The sequence below is a fragment of the Labrus bergylta genome, chromosome 8 (genome assembly GCF_963930695.1).
Source record: "Labrus bergylta chromosome 8, fLabBer1.1, whole genome shotgun sequence".
NCBI classification, from domain to species: Eukaryota; Metazoa; Chordata; class Actinopteri; order Labriformes; family Labridae; genus Labrus; species Labrus bergylta.
The window spans coordinates 12,873,881-12,896,977 of NC_089202.1; the positions used below are offsets into that span (position 1 = coordinate 12,873,881).

The window sequence follows — 23,097 nt, forward strand, 5'->3', positions numbered from 1 at the left end:
AAAATCCAATGCGAGGGTAAAGCCGGAGACCGGAAGTGCTCATGTGTTGACAACGAGAAGCGGCATGTGGGTAGACGTTGTTTACAGTCTATGGTTTTGACGTCAATCTTTGGGATTAAAAGGAAGGATTCTCCCTGTCCGACAAGGTGTGTTACAGAGAAAAGTAGTAGATACTTGACATGATGTTTGGCTGTAGAAGTTTATAATTTACATGCATGCAAAGTTGTTGTTGTTTTTTTTACCTTTTTTGCGGTCAGCCGTCGTTCACCAGTAGATTTTCGACTCTCAACTTTTAACATTTTATTACAAACTAAGTTTAATTGAAAAGCTGAACTGTGCCACTCTGTGTTTATGTGTGCCTGAACTGTCCTTTGTGTAGCCTTTGTTTGTTACCATGTATTACAGGCACTGACACCTTACTACCAAACAAGAAATGCTGTGTAGTTCACATTTCAGCAAAGTTATCCAAAATAATAAAATAAAACTCAAGAGAAAAAGGTTTGATAGGGCATACCTTTCTACATAAGCACGACTCAGTAATGTTGGGAACTATTGGTAATCATGGGCAATGCAATTCTGCAGCATTGAAGCTTAAAGCATTTTTTTTTTTTTACTCCAACACATCTGTAACATGGCTTATGCTTTAAGGAAGAGCTTAAACACATTATAACATGATTTGATTTGGACCTTTAATTGGCTAGTTGTTTTTTTTATGTTATTCTCATGTGAAAATTGCTGTGAAAAGCTCCTACAGTGTGGTTAAAAAAAATCAACAGTAGTCCATCCTCTAACATTTTCAAACATTGTGTAAGTGACAAATATTTCCTTGAGCAACAGTCTAGTTGCGGATATTATCACAATTGTCTATTTTCTAATGCATGCCTCCTACAGTAACTGTCGCCTCAGTTAGCAAGCTTCAGGCTCTTTAAAGCTTTTAATTAGTGCTTGATTAGAAACAGGTGTTCTGAAAGGGTCAGTCAGTAAAACAAAACCTACAGTAAATAAGTACTCTATGTTACAAATATGAGGACATTTTTCCATTCTGTGATGTCTTGTCTGTTCAGATGACCGCCCAGGAGGTTCGTCTGTGTGGTCTGCTGTTGCGGGAGCACTTTGGAGAGCTGGTGGAAAAAGTGGGAACGCACCTTCTCCGAAGTGGAGCACAGAATTTGAGAACCCTCATTCATGAGACTGGCATCTCTCTTGACCTGGTACCACTCCTACCTATACTGTTCAGGCTGTGACTGTTTCTACTTCACACCATGTTTTATCATACATTGTGTATTATGGTTCATAAGTGAAGCAATGCCAGGAAGAATTAAAATGTAATACACATTTACTTTTTTTTTTTTTTTACATGATAGTTCAAAGCTGGTAGAAATACAGTTCTTTTATGTGAGGAAAATTATACAACTGAAATCCATTTTTCTTGAAGCTTATTGGAGTGATAAGAGTAGAACAATGCATGCTTATAAATTCCTACTATTATCTGTAATGTTTTTTTGATAAGATTGATTTGAATAATGATCCATTTTTGTTGTGCTTGTTAATTAAGTGTCTCTTCTCTGCCACTGTAGGTAAAGAAGTCCCTGTGTGTGCTTGTGCAGCACGGGGTCTGTGTGTTCAGCGCAGGCCGTAAAGGTCCCGGGAGCCCCACAGAGTATCTGACCAGCAGTGATCACATCCTGAGAATTCTGCGATACCCACGTTACATATACACCGCCAAAACCCTGTATGGTGACACCGGAGAGCTAATCATAGAGGAGTTACTCCAGAGGGGGGACATGACCATGAGCAGCACGGTTAAGACAGTGGCCGACCGCCTAACACAGAACATGGAGGGTCAGTAACCTAAAGATGTTGTTAATCAAAGACTGTAGAAATGTGTCTATGTCTCCTGCAGCTGTGAGTGTGCGCTCTATGAAAACATCCATTTTTTTCTCCGTCTTTCTTATAGATGGTCACAGTATGGATTACAGTGAAGTGTCTAATGCTTTTTCCAAACTGGTGGAGACCCATTTTCTTCAGCGCTGCCCTCCAATGGCGGCAGCAGGAAAAAAAGAAAGTACTACTTCAGCTACACCTGCTACTCCTGGTACTCCTGCTGTCCCTGTTAGCACAGCTCCGCCCTCAGCAGAGAGCTTCCCTGACTGTTACAGGGTGCCTCATGTGACACTCACAGGGAGAGGCAAAAGGCAACTCTCCAGCGAGGATGGAGAGGACCAAAGGAACGCGAAGAAGGCTAGAATGGATACAGAGGTGGGTGTTTGGAAAAATGTTTTAAACAGGTTTGCTTCAAATTTAAAAATGCATTTACCTCTCTTCCTGTCCCTCTTTCCTTCATATAACATATTGTTTAACTTTTGTGTGACCTTTCACCCCTCTATCTTTGTGTCTCCCTCTTCTGTGCCCAGACGCATGGTGATGAGGGGATTTACTGGCAGGTGAATTTTGAGAGGTTCCACCTCCACTTCAGAGACCAGGCCATCATCAGTGCTGTAGCCAACAAACTGGGCCAGGTCTGACTTTGACTTTATTGTTACCATTGAGGAAATTATTATTCACAGCACTGTTACTGTCATAACAGACAATTCCCACCAGAGAACATACATACAGAAAACACAAAGTAAAACACAAAACAGAGTTAGACAACAGCCAAGAGTTCACACTCTGGCCTGTTCAGCGAGGTCTGGTTTCCATATGGATTCTTAAAATATATTATTTCAAGGAATTCATTTTTTTTTACACAAATCACCCCTTTAAGTGTTAAATAAGAATATTTGAGAAAATGGGGAAATAGCTTTCATGGGTCTAGGCAAAAATATCAAAATCCATTTATCAGCACATTTAAAGCTCAATCTCTTGTCAATTGTTTGCCTGTCAATACTAGGGTGATGAAAAGACTGTAAGGGAGCCAAAATATACACCAACAGTTATTATCAGTGTTAAACAAGAAATCACTTTTTAATTCATTAACTTTGAAAGTACTTGTTAGTGGAATCTGTTACCTTCAGAGTGAGACTAGCTGTTCCAGCTGCATTGTTGGTGTTTGGGTGAACTGACAGGCTGCCAGCTATAGATTCTTGTTTGCTGTTCAGAGTGATATCAATCTCTGATCCATCAGAAAGGACTCATATAAACATTCCCCTAAGAAACTATTCTTTGAAGGATTTTTCAAATTGTGGATTTTTCACAATAACAACTTTATGGTTTGTGTTACAATAAGTCTGAAACTATAGCTAAGAACTAAATTTGTCCAACGTTCTGTTTTGATTTATTTAGAGTAAAGAACAAAAATTTTGAAAAATTGTTATGACCAGGAGCCAACAGATCTGATGTATCAGCTGTCAGTGTATTTGATAGAAGAGAAATCATACAGCCAATTATTAATATAATTCATTTGATAATAGAAATTGTCTTTCCAAATGTGTTTATGTAAATAACACAGACTAGCAGTGAGATAGTGAGGACGATGCTGAGGATGAGCGAGGTGACGACCTCGCCCACAGCAACCTGCACAAAGCCCCTCTCAGCCAATGAGATCTTCAGATCCCTCCCCAATAGTTACAGCATTGCCAGACCCATCCTAGACCAGTACCTCACACTACTGGTTGATGACCCGGTAAGACCTTTGGAAGACACATATCACTTTAATGAGTATTAGTTTTTACCTCCAAGATTTCCCTAAATAAACTTTATCTTTCCTTTCTTAGATGGAGTTTGTGGGGAAGGCTGGAGAAAGTGGAGGGGGGATGTTTGTTGTCAGTATCCTTTTTTTTTATATGGACAGTCCAAAGGATGTGCTATTTAATTCATGAAAATCGAGGCAGGGATGCTTTTTCTTAATTCATCTCCCAGATCTGCACAGGGCGCTGGCCAATCTGGCTCGGGCCACAATTGAGTCAGTCGTGCAGGAGAGGTAGGCCAGTATGTTTTTTTAATAAGTGTGCTCGATGTCCTGTATGGTCAATTAAATCCATCTTTATTTTTGTCATCAGATTTGGTTCCAGATCTGCACGCATCTTCCGGCTGTTGCTAAGGAAACGTCACCTGGAGCAGAAACAGGTGGAGGATTTTGCTATGATTCCAGCTAAAGAGGCTAAAGACATGCTCTACACGCTGCTTTCACAGAACCTGGTGCAGCTACAGGTAATATTTCTCTCTTTTATTGACATTTTCAGTATATATATTTTTCTCGCTAATCTGATTGCAATGAGGAAATAATGATGAAGTACAGTATACATGGCTGGTTTCATGTCTCTCTTCAAGTCAGTTCTGTTGGTGTACCAACATGAGACTTCCTGGAGAGTGGGAGTAATCCAAAAAGATCTGATCCAAAGACCTACTTTGAAAATTGTTTGGCACACATTTTTTTAGCTGCACTTAGTGAATGAGGTATTTCTAAAAGTGCTGCAGAGTAGTGCAGTCTTTTATTACAGCCTGTCCAATGGTCATTGGTGAAAGAAGAACATTATCAAAGTGACCATTTTTCAGTTTCTCTGGCATATTGACAATTTGAATGAGCACACTGAGAGGATTTGGCTCAAAACATTTCAGGGAGTAGCTCCAGTTTCTGTTTTGTAATCCACCTACTCACCCTCTCCGAACAGTCATGATGTGTTTTATTTTTTATTCTCAGGAAATCCCGAAGACCCCTGACTATGCTCCCTCTCGTACCTTCTATCTTTACACCGTCAACCAGCTCCCTACTGCGAGAATGCTGCTTCAGAACTGCTACAAGGTAAAATAGTGTCACAGCTCTGGATAGAAGAGAGCTACAACAAAGAAATCTGTTTTACTTTATGTCCCATTTGCTCTAAGTAATGTTTTATCACTGAATATTTTTCTGTGTGCAGACAGTAGCAAACCTCATTGAGCGCCGCCTGTTTGAGACCAAAGACAGCAAGTAAGTTCATCAAAACTGTGTGCACATGTTGTCTGTGTGATAATGTAACAAACAACGTTTTTTTCTGACACACACACAATGCCTCAGATCATTAGTTGATTGGTTTTCTGTCCACAGGCGTCTGTTGGAAAAGTCTCAGAGAATCGAGGCCATTCTGGCATCTCTTCAGGCCAGCGGGGCTGAGCCCGAACAGCTGAGTGAGGTGGAGGAGATGATCACTGCATCTGAAAAGCAACAATTGGCGTCTCTGCGGCTCCATATCAACAAGTAAGAGGGAGATAATAACAGAATCACAATTCCTTTTGTATTCTTGACATCAGTGAATCACATCTTTAGTCACCTGTTAGTGTTAGTACTCACTGCTTTTCTTTCCCCCTGCAGGTTAGATTCAGCAGAGAACCAGGTCGATGAAACCATCTTTCTTCTTGAGTCCTACGTTAACTCAACTGCCACAGCAGCAAGCTGAGTCACATGTGCTTTAGTCAATATGGCTTTTTTAAATAGTTTCTATGTCTGAATTGTTTCAGTTTGGAGTGAAATAAAATCAAAATTTATTGTTATTTTACTGCATGTTTCAGCAAACGAATAAACTGAGCGCAGCAAAACTTCTTTCAAATTTTATTTTATTAAAGAACAAACACAAAACTGTCAAACAAACACAGGACAAATTGATCATATGAAATGAGAAACCATAAAGATGTCTGCATATTAAATAGAAGTATCGTGGTTTAATACACTTTGGGATTGCTTTAAAAATAGAACAAGATTATTTACATAAGTGCCCCCGACCCTGGAATAAGCGGGTAGTGCATTTCTGTTGGACCCTCGTGATTCTCTCTTTGGTCCTGGAGGTCCCTGTTGCGTCTGTGTATCGAGTCCAGTCCCAGGACTATCTCTGTGCCCGCTAATAGGCAGACTCATGTGGTAGTCATCATGGCAAATGACTGTTGTCATGGCAGCAGAAATTGGGCTCAATCCTCATGGTTCTCATCCTCTTCTCTCTGTTTGCGTGTGAAGAATCCCAGCTGGTAAGAAAAAAAAAAAAAGAGATTGATTGGTCAGTCCAAAACACATCCATTATCCTGCAGAAATATTGTGCTAAATGTGTCACCAAAGTACCTTCCATAGTATGAAAATGATAAGGGCCAGTAGCAGCAAACCTCCGATGATGCTACCAATTAAAATCCACAGTGAGATGGGAATAGCTCTGCCTTTTAGCACCTCCAGTACAGTCTGCAGAAAGAGACATGAAAGAAAATACTCCAATTTCTGCAGCTCAAAATCACAGCACAGACTTCTTTATTTAGTTTAAGTGTCTTTTAACTTCAATTGAAAAACAGCTGGTTCAAAGCGACGTACAGTGGATCCTTTTCTTGAAAATAAAATTAAACATAATTTTGAGAACAAACCTAAAAGCACAATAGTCCATGTAGCAGAGAATCACGGGAACTACAATAACACTGATGATCTTACCTTGAAGTCTGCTCCATTAATAAACTCAATGCATTTTCAATGTAAAAGATTTCATGCATCATATTAAGCCAATCAGCTAATAGTGTTGGACCTTGATGACCTTTTTGTTTTCATGTTGTTGTTTCATTTGGTTACTAGCATAATTCTAAATGTCTGCCTTAGAAAGGCCCAGAAGCTGAGGCGACTTCTTACCCATACACTTCTTAGTTATTTTTACGCTGTCTCTGATTGGCTCGAGTCTTTTTAATCTTAGAACAACCCAAAATACACGAGTGAGTTGCTTTACTGTGTCAGTCGTCTTACCTCCCTCCAGACCGTTCCTGTGCCCAAAGTGACGAGGTTCATCTCCTGAGCTTCGAGGCGATAGGCACCTATTATCCTCACTGACTTATATTTGGCCTACGAAAGGAGACGGGGGTGATGACTGATGTTTGTGTCACAGGACAGAAAAAATATGACCTTCTGGGGGCTGTTGCAGAACTCACTTTTCTGAAAAAATCATCATGAACTCTGCGGCTGACACGAATAATGGCAGATTGTCCTCTTAGAAGCTGTTGGACTTCACACACCACCTCCGTGCACCATGACCTGCTGCAGTTCTTCACACACACACACACACAAACAAACAGCATGTTAGTGTGCTATGTGATGCTGCACAGTGTTCAGCAGCTGCTGTGTCACCAGGGGGGCCTCACCAGTACGTCATTCTGCATCATGTCTTCAGGATGAAGCGAGCGCACGTCTCTCTGTCTGGCCTTCAGCTGGGCAAGATCACTCAGCACACTGCAGTTCACCCCTGTGGCCTGTGTGTGGGTGGGGGTTGGGGTTGGGGGTGTGATGGGCGCGTTAAATATGTCAGACATGATCTAAAAGAGAGAGACATGCACTCAAGCAGCAGCTCTACTCACGTTGTATGAAAAGACATCAGTGACGGTCATAAAGACGCGGTCTCCGGCTGCCACAGAGGGCAGATGCAGCCTGAGCTCCAGATTACTCACAGAGTAACAGCCGAGGTTCTGCAGCTACAAACACAAACAAAAACATGCTCTAATTTACTCTGTTTTCCTTGAAGCATTAACGTTTGTAAAATTAGCATGTTAGCCATTGTTTAATACCCTGAGGTGCGTGTAAAACTCTGGTCCAATTGCCTCTGACACCGTACGAGTGGGGTGGACCTCATATCGGTTCAAATTAGAGTCACTGCACAGAAAAAACAGAAAGCAAACACATGACAGTTACCACAAAATGTTTGTTTTTTTTAGTCTGAATATTTGATTTAAAGGTAGAGTATCCTAAACAAACTTACCTGCTAACAAACATGTCTGGTTCATACTGGACAAAACTCTGCAGCTGAACACTGTTGTCCCCCAAAGTGTTCTCTCTCTCTATACTGTCACTGTAGGAGAACCAGAAAGAAACATAAATCCAGAGTTTTCCATAGAAAACACAGCATATCTAATCTTGAAAAAAACCTCATGCTTGATAATATCGACAGTATGTGTGCTTTAGCGAGCTACCTGGCAGCGTGAAGCTTCATCTGCACTCGACTGTGCAGAGATGTGCAGCTGAACTCAAACTCCAGCATGAAGTTAACCTGCAAACATAAGAGAGAGGAGGCTGCTGAAGTGACACATGACACCTGGAGGAAGTGAAGTGTGAGTTGGGGGAGTGATGGTTATTCCCTCAGCGTGGACATACTTTTGACTGGGAGCGGAAAACTGGATAGCTCACATTACACGAGTGGCTATTGGCACCGAGTGCTGTACACTCGATCTTAAAGTGGGCATCCTCCTACAGGAAAAGAAAGGGAGTTTTTCAAAAATAAGTCTACATATATTAGATAAATATTGATGGAACTGTTTGCTTAGTGATGCATTTGGTAGTTGATTATGGAGTGGTTTACTCTAATGCTGAGGCTGGAGAAGTGCAGGTTGCGTGAGTAGTGCAGCGTCAGGCTTGTGTTGTAGGCGTTCTCCAGTCTGTTCTGAAGCTGCACCTCCACCGCCAGACGCCTACGAGGGCTGCGAATCACATAAGGCTTCTGTCTGTGGAGGAAACACAATGACAACTCACTAAAAACTACATAGCTAGCGAAGAGAATAGAGAAAATATGTCAAATCTGTACCTTGTCCCTGAGATGTCCATATGAGCCTGCAGCACCAGGTCTGTGGTGCACACATCGTCCTCCCCGCAGTCTTTAAAGAACTGTATCTGAAGAGGTACAAGAGGATAGGAACACATGATTTATGGAGAAGAGGAAGACAATGATCCTCAGTAAAGCCATTTTCATACATGCACTGCATCTTTGAACATTTCCAGAAGTTTTGGGGGGGTGAGCTGCAAAAACAAACAGCCAAATTATTCTCCCTAACTTTCCCCCACACTTTTTCCTGCCAGCCCCTTCGTAAAATGTCGGCAAGACGCTGAGCTGATGTGTGAATGCAGCAGGTTTTATTCAGGAAAAGTGACCACGAGAGAGTGGGCGGAGTTAATGACATTAATATCAAGTGACCGGTGAGAAACTGGTAGGATCTTTGTGCACGTAATGAAGCTGGTTCCTACTCTATTCTGCTCGCCAGAATGTTCTTTTTCTTAGTGTTGGTCTATGTTTCTTCGTCCGCCATATTACATTTTCTGTGAACATTACACTTTAGCAGTATCCCTTTTCATTCTCCTGAGGGCCTCTTCTTTCTAGAAGGTTTCTGAATAGCAAAAATCTCCTGTGTTGAGGACCATATGTGGAAGGGGATACAGGAAGAATTATACAGGTTGTTCAGAAATAGCTGCTTATGAAAGCCGTCAGTAAATGTGCTGCTTACAGTTTTCTTGACAGTGGTTGGCCAACCTTCATCCAGCACTGGCCCACTCTCTGTATTGTTGATCTTGAAGCGCAGAGAGAAGCTAATTGGACGGATGTAATCAGCGGTATCCTACAACAAAGACAGAAAACAATGCTTGTGATAAGAAAATTTAGTGTGTTTTTTGTTTGAACAACAATAAACCTGATTTTAGGAATCCTACATAGACGTGGAAGGGCAATTTGTGGCAGACAGTTTGTCCCGTGTGAACCGGGACAGCCAGCTGCGTCTGTCTGTGGGAGCTGTCGTCAAAAAGTGCACGAGCAGACAACTTCCTGTCGTCAAGCGTGGCCGACACCCACAGATCTGAGGAGAGAGAAGGTAATTGGGACAGATGGTGAGTGTTGGAATATTCCCACTCCAGTAATTCGTGTGCCTTGCCAATTCACAACACACACAGTCCCTCTAAAAAGGATTAGAGAGGAAGAGTGTACAAATAAAGTGTTATACCAAAGCTGTTGCTGTGTGATCCAGGGGAACGGGAGACAGTGGTGAAGCAGGCGGTGGCATTGAGACAGGCGGACTCTCTGCCTCCCCTCTGGCATGTTTTCTGGATGACGTTGATGGAGTGCGGCTCAAAGGACAGACTCACATTGATCTGGACGATGCTTCGAGAGCTGCACAGAGGAGAGACAGGGCATGATAAAACAGGGCTTATTTGTCAGCCATGTGACACCACAGACATGTAGAAACCAGTAGGGGATGTGAATCTACATAGAGGGAGGAATTCTTTGTGGGTTAGGGTTACTGAGGTTACTAGATGATTTAAGGCAATGCATTTAAGGTTCCTGTGAGGAGTTATGAAACAAGCTAGGGGGGGGGGAATTGACCCAAACCAAAAGTTTATCACAGCTTTGTTATCTCCATGTGCTCGAGGCTATACAATAAAACATGTTCTTGAAATGCCCTGCCCTTTTCTCCAGACATTGCTCACCTGAGTAGCACTGCACTGCCCTGTGCTCCAACTGCCAAGTCTATCAGCTCATCTCCATCCAAGTCCAACCGAGCACTTAAACTGCGGCCAAAATACTGCAGGGAGGGGGAGATCGATGACCCAGCGATACGCTGACATCATGAGAAAGGAAGACAGAAAAAAAAAACTAAAATCAGCTTGACTGAATTCTTAAAAACAGAAGAAACTTTATCGTAGGAAAATGACAAGTACCTGCTTATAATTGTGGATGACGTATATGCCGTTGCCATGGTAGACATAGAGGGCCCCCCTGTGTTCATCCTCCAGAGGGGCTCCCACTAGCAGGTCAGTGAAGCCGTCATGGTTGAGGTCTGGAACGGCCGCGAGTGCGTAACCAAACCTGGCATCCTGGGACTTTTCCTCGGACTTCAGGGTACCATTGGAGACAAACACCTCCTCCTGGGACACAAAAAGGGGGAATAGCTAAAGTTTTACGTCAGGTTTTGAGATCAATGATGAGAAAATAAATGAATAAATGCTGTATGTTCTCTGAGTGGTTGCTTAACAATTCATAGGGAGGAAGATGATCAGCATTACTGCTGTCTTACCCCACTGAGAGTATAAATGTAGACTCTGCCGGCCTCCTTGTTTCCTGAGCCGAGGAACATTGGAGCAGCGACCAGAAGGACATCAGTGATGCCATCCTGGTCGATATCCAGCCCACACACCTCACTGCCATAGTAAGACCCAATCTACACACAGAAACATGCTCTGTCAGATGACTGCCAGCAGGTGGAGCCCTTGCTTTACCCTGCTGCAATAAATAAATAGAAACTGAGTTGACTCATGAAGATAGCTTTACCTGTTCTCCATTGAGTGCCTGTACAATGTTGACATCTCCCTCGTCACTGAGCTCAAATAGGATTACTTTGCCTTTGTGTTTGAATCGAGGAGCCCCAGCCACATACAGCCTCCTCCAGTCTCCAACTATCACAGAAGACACTGTGTAACCTGAAAAAAAAAACACATAGGTACACATCATGTGAAACTGCAAAGAATCAGTGCCCCACATGTAAGAGTTAAAGAATCATTTTTAAATCTTTTAAATCACCACAAACCCATTGGACCTGTGCTGCTGTTAGTGACTATCGTATGTTCAACCTGAACAGAGTTGAGCCAAAGTTTCTCAACCTCATGTTCTTGTTTGTGGTTGCCTCAGTTTGCATGTTTATACAGTTAAAAGTGTGGTCTGTCTGTTTACAACATGCTGATATAAATCTCTGACGTATGTGATTTGAGAGTTAACTCCACAGGAGAGGTTCATTCATAAGTTATGATATAAAATCAGACTCATTTTTTTTAGTAATCAAAAAGGGGATGATTAGAAAGGATCACACACATTCTGTAGCTTTTATTCCATCAAACTGGGCTAGGGGTAGTTTGATTTTTAAAGTGGTAAACTGGTACCAGTGGCCCAGAAGTCCACAGTTTGGCAGCTGTCTTGTATGTGTTTAGGTTAGTGAAAAAATTAGACATTTTCAGATGTAGCTCTGCCATTCAGGATATTTTAAAAGGGGGCTGTCCCTTTTTCTGGATAGTTTAAAGACCAAACTATGAATCGGTTTATTGTTTGGGATGATGTTGGGCTCAGAAGTAATTTTGCTTCTTGAGGATAATTTCGACTGTGTTGCCAGTTTTCTGTTTCATGCGTCTGAGTTTCCAACAAACACATGCATATTCCAGCCTGGTAGAAAATGTTTCATCACTAAAACAATAATCTGTCATAGTTATCTACCAACATGCAAAACATGCATTTAATATTTGCGGCTACCTAAATAAGCAGCATGATTTTTAAGCTCCAGTGGAAACTCGCTTTCAAACGCCTCTCTGGGCGGTATGATGGGTCCGTTGAGCCCTTCCTTCAACACACCACCGTCCCAGTCGTAGGCGCCCACCATCCCGAACAAAATGCCATCCTGAAGAACAGAAAGTGGCATGGATGAGATGGCCAGGTAAACACATACTGTACACTTGACACAGAGATAAAACAGGAACTTACATCCAGTGTGTGTGTGGAGAAGCCAATCTGAGACATCTCCATGTGGAATGAGCTCTGGTTGTAGCCCAGCGTCCCTACAGGCGGAGACAGAAAGCAATGTCAGGCTGCACCTATCTCCACCCATCCTTCCTCTCCATCTCAGGATCTGACCTAGATGGCATCAGAGGCACCCTTACGCACTCTGAGGACCCCAGGTGGCAGACTTGCCTCACCCTTTCCTCGCCCCCTGTCTCTTCCTGTCTGATTTCCCTTAACATTTTAAAGGGGATCATCACATTTCATCAGCCTTCCTATCCTGTTCCTGAGAATATTGTGACAGCCGTACACTCCCTCTACCTCCCTCTCCTTTCTTGCTTTCTCGGCAGGTTTACTGTTTATTTTCTCACGATGGACTCAATTTTCTTTAACTTTCTAAAGAACGTTTTAAATATTCTTTCTTCAAGTCCATCGTGTATGTTAGTCTTTCATTCATCTTCTGCTTTTTCAGAGATACTTTAAGCATCTTTTTTAATGTTTGCATTCAAAGAACTGTATCATTGCTGCTTTGGTTTTTTGTTTTAAAGCAGTGTAACTTTCATTCATCCACTGACTCTTTCCTCTGCATCACACACCTTCCAGAGTGAAGATGCGGTCTCCCAGAGCATCCACGATGTCATTGAGCGCAGCTTCATCGGTCACATTGAAAAAGTATTTGTCGTCTGGGTCGGTGGCGATATACTTGATCTCGTTAATGAATGTCTCAGGATCCTGCTGCCGGCGGATGTAATGACCCAAAACCTGGAGCGCAGCGTGAGAGGAAGAGAGGTGGGGGGGGGACATGAAACAAATAAGCAGATAATGCAGGCTTCATAAAACACTGAGGGATTACACAAGAAGCAGAGAACAGGTTTGAGAGAGATAAAGATAGAGAGCGCAAACACACTGGCATGTTTGAGAACAGTTATATTTCTAAGGGACAGAGAAGATAGAAAGAGAGATGACACATGGTTCTTTATGCTTCTTTCAACAGTTTGAAGCTTAGTCAGGTTACTCTGATTTCAGGGCATCAACGTTTAAAAGTATTAAGAGTCTGAAGAGAGATATCACAGGAGTCTGAGGGAATAGAAGAAAGGGCCAATAGCACCACTACATACACTCATCCTTATGTTACCTGAACTTCAGGATTTAACCGTGAACTGAAACAAACACACTTCATGGCCTGTGTCATTCACAAGTAATAACCTAAAAGCAACAAATTGAATGGAAATCTCAAAAGCCGAGGAAATGGTAGCTACCAGAGGTTTGTAAATGAGGGGTGCAGGCCTCTCAGAGAGGTGAAGAGATGACTGATGCAGGAGATAGATTGTAGCAGTAGTGGTCTATGGCTTACTGCCTCAAGTACAAATAAGAAAATTCCATAAGAGAAACCAAACCCAAGAATCTCCCCCTGTGACTCCAGCTGCCAAGCAAACTAAGGAAATCCTCTGTTTTCAAAGGGCAGGGGGAGTGAGAGGGGTGTAGTGTGTAACATGAAGACAGACCACGTATAAATATGTACATTAAGAATTCATAGAGGCTGAGAAATTCCACTCAGGCTGCCAAATGTGTCGAGCAAAGAAAGAGAAGAATAAAGACTCTCAAAATATGTTTTCATACATCCATAGCTGAGCATTAACGTCCCCTAAACACACACACTGTCAGCCCCTGTCCTGCCTTAATGTATAAAACACAGTCTGTAGTGAGCGCGATGTTGTTTTGAAGGCTCTGCACTCCCCTGTGAAACATTTTTACTGAACACACACAGACAGGCAGCGGCTCAGAGAGCGACACCAAAACATGACCGCTGTTACAAGGAGTGCTCACCTGTCAACGCGCTAAATGATCCGGGAAACACTCCAACGAAGACTAAAAAACCTAAAACCCAAAAAACTGCTTTTTCAATGTTTTTTTTTCTTTTTGCTTTGTCTTAATGCGACTCTCTGCCGTGTCTTTGTAAACTAAACTAAAGCACTATATAAATCAAATTACTTTGTATTATTATTACTATAACTATAATTAATGCTCTTTTTTTGCATCCAAGGCTCCCAGAAAAATCTGCTCTACTGATACATTGACTGTCTGTCCATGGCTTTCTGTTTCCTTCTCTGTAAGTATTCTTTTGTTGACATAGTATAACCTTTTGCTGAAGTCAGGTAGAGTGGTAATTTAAAGAGCTCATAGTGAAATAACCATAATAACCCATTTTAACACAATTTCTGGTTTTCAAGCCAATATCCTCTCTCTGTTTGCACTCATTTTCAGCTTCTAAGGGAAACGTTTGCACAAATTACGAAATGAAAACTAATTTTCTCAAACTTCCCACACACAGCCACACAGTTAAAGAAGTTTCACGCTTTTTGAAACTATAACTAGCTGAGAAATCTGCTTCCTATGTATTATATGGAGTTAAAATGGATTACATATGTAGCGCTACAGGCAGTGTAAAATACACTTTACTATGCTTTTCGAACACTAATATGTGTCTCTAGTCCAGTGTTTCCCCTAGGTTAACAGCTTTTTGGGGGGGCAGACGGACGCTGACACAAACACTTGAAGGAATCTTGGTGTTCATGTGTTACTTTTAATGACAGCTGTCCTTTTCTATCAGAAAGGTATCCTTAAATGACTTCTTTCCCTTATTTCTGACTCTATCCACTATCCTATCTCTACAGTAAAGGCACAAAAAGCCATTTTCTCATTTTCTCATAATGATTCTAAAAATCAGGACGATCAAATTTGATTATTATTAAGTGTTGACTTGTATCTGATATTCCCCATTCATAAAATACATCTGATGTACATGGTGTACACATATTTGTATGGTGGCATTGTGCCACTCCTTGTTTCTCCATGAGGGTTCATGCTCTTTTCCTTTGAGGTTTCAGTGGAGTCTGGATGTTCATCAGCTATTCTTGTGGGGAGGGGAGGGGTCTGCAACCAGTACTACTTCCAGAGTCCGTCTGCCCCTCTATCACCAAAAGCCCCGCACAGTGTGTGTGTGTCAGGGGAGTTAGGTGGGGCTAGAAAGGAAGAGTTTTTGTTCCCACTAGGCTATTTTAGTGCACCCAAGGGGTTCATTTTGTAATTTGGAGATGTTATTTTGGGGGGAGTGGTGGTGGTATTGTGTGGTTGCTTGAGGGTTCAGTTGGTCCCTATACCACAATGTGTGAGGAATGCCAGGGATGCTCTACACACCCAACTAATAATGTGGGATTGTTACTCGTTCATCTCACCTCTTTTCATGGTGAGAACATCTCCTGAATCAAAACTGACACCATTTAAAAAAAGTCATTTCAAATCATTTTCTTGGTGTAGATGTACTCACAGCAATGGCATATCTTGTGATGTTCCTGTTCTCGCACTCCATGAGAGCATCCGGTAGCTCCTCCCCGTCATGTGACTCTCCGTCTGTCACTACAATCATTACTTTGGTGGCACCATCCCTTGCTCCGCGCTCAGCACTGAAAGCCTCCGTGCTACGAAGAAAAAGAGAAGAGACTGAGATATGATACTTCACACTAAGTTTGCTGAAACATCCTCCTGAATGATAAAATATGTATCAAGTGTATCGTATGGTATCGTATGAGATGATGCTGGATATTAAGAGAAAAATAGAATCAAAGAGAAGGAGAAGAGAAGTGAAAAACAAGAACTTTAAGAGATTGAAAGTGAGGGAGGATATCGGGATAGTAGCCATGTGGTTTCCCGAAATCTCAAATAAACTCTTCCTATTAAAAAAAAAAACACTTTAAAGGGCTCCTATTAGAAAACAAGTTGCCACGGAAACAGCGACAGAATGGATATAAATGGTCAAAATCACAACTGGCCCTTTCTAGAACTAAATTAATCATACATTACACACATAAACTAGTTGACTCAAATTGGTCGTTGCATGCAGCTAGCGTTTGTCATCGCACACGACAACCGCATCTGTGCATTCCCATCCGGTTGTGCAATGATACAGAGAGGAAACCTAAATGACAAACACACACAAATGGACTCAAGCCGCACCCTGTCTGACTGCTGGAAACCTGTTTTCAGTGGGACCTGCTTCAAGCGTTGAATAGGGTCGGTAAGCCTCAGACCAACATACACACACACACACGCAGTCACACACACACACACACACACACACACACACACACACAAACGTGGTGAACTGGGGATAGTAGTCACTGCTAGCGAACTCAGTCATTTTCAGGCCTAACTCCAGCCCTTGTCTAAATATAACATTGTGGTCAGCCGCAAGAAACTCAGAGTTAAAAACAACCGTTTCCCCTATGCAGACTGCAAATTAACATGGGGTGCAGAGAGGGAGAGGGCAGCAGAAAACAGGAGGGAGCAGAGAGGAGAGAGTAACAAAGAGAGAGGTCAAATACAGGAGAAAAAGAAAAGGATGACGGCAGATACGTAAATACTGAGTCTAGAAAATTTTTAAAAATAGTAATAAAAACAGCAGAGCAGGAAAAAAAGACGACGACACAAAGAAAGGGGCTCAAATTTAACAGGACAATAAAATAGAGTGAAATAACGCCGAATTTTACAACTAAGACTTGCAAATCCCACTCTGATGTGGTATTGCAATTAAGTGATGTATAAATTGAACAAAAAGGGTTGGAAAGAGAGAAGAGAGATATACAAAAGAGGGAGGATGAAAATGAGAATGGGGAAGGGTAATGACAACATGACGAGACATGGGTGATACACACAGGTCAAGAGGGAAGGAAGAATAAAAAGGTGAAGATGAATACAGATAAGAAAGAGGAAAGAGGAGATGAAAGAGGAGAGAAAGTGAGGGATGCTAATTGGGAGGCCTGGTTGTATTTACAACCAATTTTATGGAGTCGCAGTAGTGTGGTAATGACACGGCGCAGTGGTTTGTGAGTGTGCTTTTGTGTGTTTGTGAGTGAGTTAGAGCGTCTCAGACGGGTGGAGCAACATAAAAATCAGAGGCTGAGCCAATTGTAGAGAGTTGTTTGATGTTCATGCATCAGTCTGTCATCTACTTTCTAATTTTTAAATTCAAAGTGTCCTCTGTTTACTCCATTACTATCATTTGCACGTCAACATGACACTGTGTGAGGGTACGAGGCCACTTTAAAACCCTCTGTGCGGGAGGAATTTCAGTCAGTTTCTTTTTCTTTTTTAAAAGTTTCTTTACACATTTATTAAAGCTGAGATCAAGTCATTTAAACACTTAGTTTGATGTTTGTGAAATGAGCTGTATTCATTTATTTACATGAATACAGCATTACTCTTCAACAGGAAGCTACTAGCTCTGGTAACAAAGCAAATAGCAAACATTCATTTGTCAGAAGTATTTTTTGTTTATTGGAAATGTTTCTGTTAGAGCCAAACAGTCAAAATCAAGTAGTGTGAAATCTCAGTCAGGTCAAATCTGTCAGAAATCAACACCTCTGTGAGTGTGCACCGATTGCTCACACAAAAATAAAATCCTCAAAAGCCTCCAGGGCCAAATATTTATAGCCATGTTCACCAAGTGCTCGGGTTAAGGGTTAAGTTTATAATAAGGATAAGGTCAGGGTAACGGTTTAAGGTCAACAATTTAGCGGAGAGGGTTAAAGTTGAGCTTAATGGGTAAAAGTGAATGCCCTCAGTATCAGCTCTTTTAAGGATACTAAAAGAAATGAGTGTGAGTGTGCATCACAATATCTGCCTAAAGCAACAACATGTAGGAATATGGTGCGCTTTTGTGCTCACCGATGGTCTTTGAATGCACCAGCACTGTCTTACTGTAAGACACATATATTGCTGTTACGCCTACCCCACTTAGACAACGTGCGTTTGTTTACAAGCAGATGATGTGAAGGCGGCAAAGGCGACTCGAGAAGCTAAACAACCATGTCAACTGACAGGTACATTCATATTACCAGATATTTTGTTAATATCACTCTTCAAGCGTCTTCAGCCCTTTGTTTGAAAACTCTTTGCATGTTGAGTATGTTCATGTGTTTGCCACGATATCTACAGGCTGAGGCTAAATGGCTACATCGAAGAGGGTAATTTATTATGCTAGTTGAGATAGGTTTGTAAAACTCAGAAAGTTAACTTGAAGATTGACAAGGACAGATAACTTTTCGGCATAAGATGGATAATCATTCTTTTTTTAATGCAAATCTAAGATATAATTTGGGTTAGATGACCTTCTGCATGGTTAAGATGCTAAACATGAGTCAACGATGTACCCGGTTCACAATACAATGTTTTTAGTCACTGCAATTTGCTGTTAGTTTCACCTCTTATCACACCTAATCCTTTAACTCATTTTCAGCGCTGTCTTACATTATCCCGCTCAGTCTTCCTCTTTTGTCCCGCTGTCAACATTTTCTTTGGCCAGTTAACTTTGGCTCACGTTCACTCACACATCATTCATGTCATAAGCGCCTCTGTAAGGCGTCATAAAGTTATAAATTGGCAGAAAATCTGATCAGAATGCCATATTTTTTTTATTCAAATATCAATATTTGGCCCCAGCTTTTCAATAACTGCATCACAAGTCAGGGTGATGATATATATATTGCGGAATCATTATTTGGTCCCACACCTGGAGCATGAAAGGTTAGCCCTTAATATGTGTGTAGGTGTCCCTCAGAGTGCACACTGTAAGTGTCTCTGTATTTTTACAGCTGCAGGAGCGCTACTTGGCTGACCAGGCTGGGTCAGTATGTGCTGCAACTGCAGCCGTGCTGAGCCAGCAGCAGACTGGTCCAGCTCAGCTAATCTCGCTGTTTTTCTACCCCATCACTTTCCTGACCGGTGCCATTGCTGCTATCTCTCCATCTGTACACTATGTATGTGTGTTTGTGTTAGAGCAGTCACACTGAAAGTAAGTTGTTGTTCTTCGATATTTCCTTCCTTTGATACTCAATTACATCCCTGCCCCAATTTGTTTTTACTATGACTAATTAATTAATCCATCCTGTGGCACAATAGTAAGAACATTACACTCTAGCAACCTACTAAAGACTCCTTTGTTTAGTTTCATGACTGCTGAGGAGTCGAATTAGTGTTTGAAACATCTGACACGGTAAGAAAATTAGAGACAGCTGAAGGTAAAGAGCAAAAGAAAGTGTGTAGTACTGTCTAGGTTTCCAGTCAGTGGTGTTTTAACGCTACAGTAACACTATTTTAACTGGCTCCATTTTCCAGTCACTGCTTTTCAACTACCTTCTAAATTATCCCGCGAAACTTCTCCAACTTTTACCTTTGAATGTACCAGAAAACAGGAACTCTCCAATTACCTGTATTTTTCTGTGTGAATGTGTGTGCTTGTGAGTGTGTGTGTGTGTGTGTGTGTGTGTGTGTGTGTGTGTGTGTGTGTGTGTGTGTGTGTGTGTGTGTGTGTGAGTGTGTGTGAGTATGCGCGTCGAGGTTAAACAACCCTCTAAGATACACATTCCAAAAATGGAAGTCGTGGCCACACATCAGGTCTGGGTGTGGTGCTCTATGGGAAATATGACTTTAATAAAGAAATAATTTTATTTTGAAAAGAACAAGATATTCTAAGACTTAGAGGTTTTCTTTATGCCACTGACCCTTAACCTACAGGGTTGTTTTGTTTAGATTTGGGTTACCAGCTTAAATACCTCCAGGATACTTATACAAAGAGAAGTCAAGAGGAAGCTGCAGCAGTACTGCTAAGATTTAGTTCAAAGAGTCTATTTGAAATACAAACAGCAACTCGTGACAGGATATCTGGATATCCATTGTCACTTACATATTGCCAGCTGAAGGCGGGAAATGAACGCCCCTGTTAGACCTCGTCTGAAATGTTTAACTCATAGAGGTGGAATGACGGGGCGAAGTCGTTCTGCCCCTGATCTAACATTAGAGGTAGTAACAGAGGCGTAACGATGGGAGTCAGAGGCGCTGCAGGGCACTTACTGTGTGTGTTGCACAACAGCAATATTTTGCCTTTTACAGAAGCAATGAGCAAGTTTGAAGGCTTGATAATGGATGAACTTTGAAACGCCATTGTGGAATCACACTGTGTGAAGGGCTTATGTATCTCGTATAAAAACTATATAATCATGACATTATGTAAGAATTACCAGCCTTACTCTATTGAACTTTTATAAACCTCTGCTGTTTTGTTTTTGTCTAGTTTTGGGTAGCTGCAAGCTGTCAACACAACATTACATTTTTTAAAAGAAGGTACTTTTGATGGTAAGTCAACAGTTAGGAACAGCTTTCTAGTATTTGCATCCTATCATAGTTATATGAAATTATATAAAAGGACATTTTCCTCCTTCTATTAATGTCATTTCTCTGCAGCCATAGGAGAAACTTGAGTTATGTAATCTAAGGTGAGTGGTCAAGGCTCAAGTTTACACAGATTGGTGGAGCACCTGAGCCATCACAACACTGGCTAGTTCTCATGCTTACCATAAATAATCATATTCTCAAAGAAAAATGACTGACAGAGGTGCCTACAGTTTTATTTTAAACTTTTCTTTATAAACATGCAACCTGCAATACACAACAAACACACGCTGACCACTACTTGTTGTTATTATTGTTGTGCTGTTGCTATACCAACCCTTGGCTGTCCCTTTTTTGCGCTTCTATTGATGGTGCATTTGCAAACAGTAAATAAAGACTGTGGGTTTGTTGTTTACTGTTTGGTTCGAATGTGCCTAGTGATTTACCAACTTCGGCAGGCTGACATGGCAACAGTGATGGTAAACAGTTTCTCTTTTTTACCCAGAAAACATGTGCAACAATTATTTTGAAGATGTGTTTTTGACAAAACTCATTTCTTTTGAGCTTATTAGTAAATTAGTAATTTGGATTCCACCAAACCTGATGAAAACATTGATTTACCTGCTCAGTGCTATACTGTGTTCAATTTGCTAACTTCTCTGTCTGCTCGATGATGTTGGAAGAGCAGCATATCATAGGTCAGGGATTTTTCAAACAGGAAATATATTTGATGAGACCAAAGAAAGTCATCTAAAACTAATAGTTAATGTTTCAGGATGTAAAACCAAAATATTGAGCTGGAAGAGGCTAAAACTGATTTTTAAATGAGGGATTTATGATGACACACAAGTGACTCATTTCATATTAAGCAACATATTAATGCATTCAAATCAAAATATTGATTACAAAAGCTTATGTTACAGTGTTTAATATAATCATTGTATGCTGGATGGATTTATAAACCCAAGGCAACTTGAAGGGATCTTATTGTTACATATTAATCACTAGAAGAACAGTCAAGAAGAAAATTGACCTGGTTGTCACTTTAAATACATATTATAGGGAAAAGCCATAAGAAAGGCAGACGTTTCCCAGTTTGTAATGCACATTTTGAATGATTTTAGTAGAAATAATATGAGCAAGCAAGACTGAAGTCTCAGCGATTGATGGGCCTACCAGGCCATGTGGATGGCATATGCAGTGCGAGTCTCTCGTCCCTCCTGTCTGCTGATGTTCTTGGCAGCTTCCACCACCTCCTGTGTGGTCTGGTAGTCCTTCAGAGACCACTCATGGACTGCTACCTCGCCGTACTGTAGAATGCCAACCTGATGCCACACACACACACACACACACACACACACACACACACACACACACACACACACACAAACATTGTGTATGAAGTATTTCATTAATGCCACATGTTCATGTTGTGCTGGCAGATAGTTGAGGAAAGAAATATCTCTTCTCAGACTCTCGTTTCTAGGGGGAACTATCATTTTAAGTACCAGTCCTGTTCTTAAAGCAAACAGTGCACTCTGGGAAGTTTGAATTCATTCAGAAACCATAAGTATTTCCTTTTCACCTCACATTGCCTGTTACCCTTACCCCCCACCCTCCCTTTTGAAAACCCAAACCTTCTCTCACTCCTCTCGTTGTTTCACTCAGAATGTCCCCATATCCACACATTTCTCCCACTTCCATTCCTCCACAAGCTAGCTCGGCTCATGTCCCTTTACTTTACCGAAGCAATTTATTGTGGTCATATCTGCCAAACTGGCTCTTTATACATGTCACTCTACGCATGTTTTCACTCAGGGGGCCAAGCTTGTCTTACTGATCTGGGCAACAGCTAAGGAGTTCCAGAGGTTTGATTTGGAGACTTGCAAAAAAATTCAAACCCGCACGTTTCCATTACCAATGTAAATAATATTTAAGGTAATGCAAATACACAACAACCTCTGTATTTCTTTTTACCTGCATCTGGTCTGGGCTGATGTGAAACTTGCTGAGGATGTTGCTGAGGAAGTTCTGGACCTCATACCAGGGGTAGATACTGTTTGAGCCATCCAGCACGATCACAATGTCCATGTATGTGGAGCACCCTGTCGCATGTGGGAGTTTAAACACATTGGGTTAGCTAAAACAGGCCTGTGCAGTTCTCTGCCTCAGTGTGGTTGTGAAAATGTGTGGTTACTTTGGGCTGTAGGAGCGAACGTCTCTCTTGGTTCTAGGTCATCGCTGACAGAGGCACAGATGCCGGTGCTGAACATTGATGTACCGCACTCCTGAGACCACAGAGGGGCACATGCCTGTGGAAAACACACACAAACACACACATCAACATCTGTTACATACAAATAAAGTTACTTACTTACTTACTTACATCAACATCTGTCTTAAAGGTGAAGCAAATTCAGGAGCAGCTACAGTCAATTTTCAGTGGTTTATGTTTTTAAATGTGTTTGTGCTTCAATTACAGTCTTGTAGGTATTTTGGCCTTTATCAAAGGTTTTTTAACACATAGACAAATGTGCATAAGTGACCCCTAAATAAACAGAAAACTAGAGTAAATGAGAGCAGACGTGGAACGCAAAGAGAACAAGTCAAGAGAGGGAGTAACTCATGGAAAAACTACAATAGTGTG

The 23,097-nt window shown here is 41.5% G+C and overlaps 2 protein-coding genes across 2 annotated transcripts in view; one reads left to right on the top strand and one right to left on the bottom strand.

Annotated features, from left to right (window-relative positions):
- The first annotated feature begins 10 nt into the window (after positions 1-10).
- On the top strand, positions 11-5,515 carry polr3c (polymerase (RNA) III (DNA directed) polypeptide C). Its single transcript, XM_020637141.3, has 13 exons — positions 11-146; positions 1,065-1,211; positions 1,578-1,842; positions 1,958-2,259; positions 2,415-2,519; positions 3,449-3,622; positions 3,714-3,765; positions 3,859-3,919; positions 3,999-4,149; positions 4,640-4,741; positions 4,857-4,906; positions 5,024-5,173; positions 5,288-5,515. The coding sequence occupies exons 2-13, from the start codon at positions 1,065-1,067 to the stop codon at positions 5,370-5,372; spliced, it is 1,644 nt and encodes a 547-aa protein (XP_020492797.1). The 5' UTR covers positions 11-146; the 3' UTR covers positions 5,373-5,515.
- itga10 (integrin, alpha 10) overlaps positions 5,513-23,097 on the bottom strand; it is a 28,283-nt gene continuing 10,698 nt past the window's right edge. Inside the window, exons 5-30 of the mRNA XM_020637161.3 lie at positions 22,648-22,762; positions 22,428-22,555; positions 21,627-21,775; positions 15,553-15,703; positions 12,821-12,986; positions 12,210-12,283; positions 11,982-12,126; positions 11,013-11,161; positions 10,759-10,902; positions 10,403-10,609; positions 10,172-10,302; positions 9,688-9,854; positions 9,401-9,543; positions 9,199-9,309; positions 8,505-8,590; positions 8,283-8,424; positions 8,078-8,170; positions 7,897-7,973; positions 7,686-7,775; positions 7,495-7,579; positions 7,288-7,401; positions 7,075-7,182; positions 6,865-6,978; positions 6,683-6,778; positions 6,026-6,139; positions 5,513-5,931 (exon numbers count right to left, since the gene is read on the bottom strand). Coding sequence (XP_020492817.2) covers positions 5,878-5,931; positions 6,026-6,139; positions 6,683-6,778; positions 6,865-6,978; positions 7,075-7,182; positions 7,288-7,401; positions 7,495-7,579; positions 7,686-7,775; positions 7,897-7,973; positions 8,078-8,170; positions 8,283-8,424; positions 8,505-8,590; positions 9,199-9,309; positions 9,401-9,543; positions 9,688-9,854; positions 10,172-10,302; positions 10,403-10,609; positions 10,759-10,902; positions 11,013-11,161; positions 11,982-12,126; positions 12,210-12,283; positions 12,821-12,986; positions 15,553-15,703; positions 21,627-21,775; positions 22,428-22,555; positions 22,648-22,762 — 3,153 coding nt within the window. The 3' untranslated portion in view covers positions 5,513-5,877. The remainder of the gene's footprint in view (positions 5,932-6,025; positions 6,140-6,682; positions 6,779-6,864; positions 6,979-7,074; positions 7,183-7,287; positions 7,402-7,494; positions 7,580-7,685; positions 7,776-7,896; positions 7,974-8,077; positions 8,171-8,282; positions 8,425-8,504; positions 8,591-9,198; positions 9,310-9,400; positions 9,544-9,687; positions 9,855-10,171; positions 10,303-10,402; positions 10,610-10,758; positions 10,903-11,012; positions 11,162-11,981; positions 12,127-12,209; positions 12,284-12,820; positions 12,987-15,552; positions 15,704-21,626; positions 21,776-22,427; positions 22,556-22,647; positions 22,763-23,097) is intronic.

Bases quoted from the DNA above. Each gene is read 5' to 3' on its own strand.
- polr3c (XM_020637141.3), top strand. From the start codon at position 1,065: ATGACCGCCCAGGAGGTTCGTCTGTGTGGTCTGCTGTTGCGGGAGCAC. The intron at 3,766-3,858 runs GTATCCTTTTTT...TTCATCTCCCAG, and splicing joins AGGGGGGATGTTTGTTGTCA to ATCTGCACAGGGCGCTGGCC. The intron at 4,742-4,856 runs GTAAAATAGTGT...TTCTGTGTGCAG, and splicing joins TGCTTCAGAACTGCTACAAG to ACAGTAGCAAACCTCATTGA.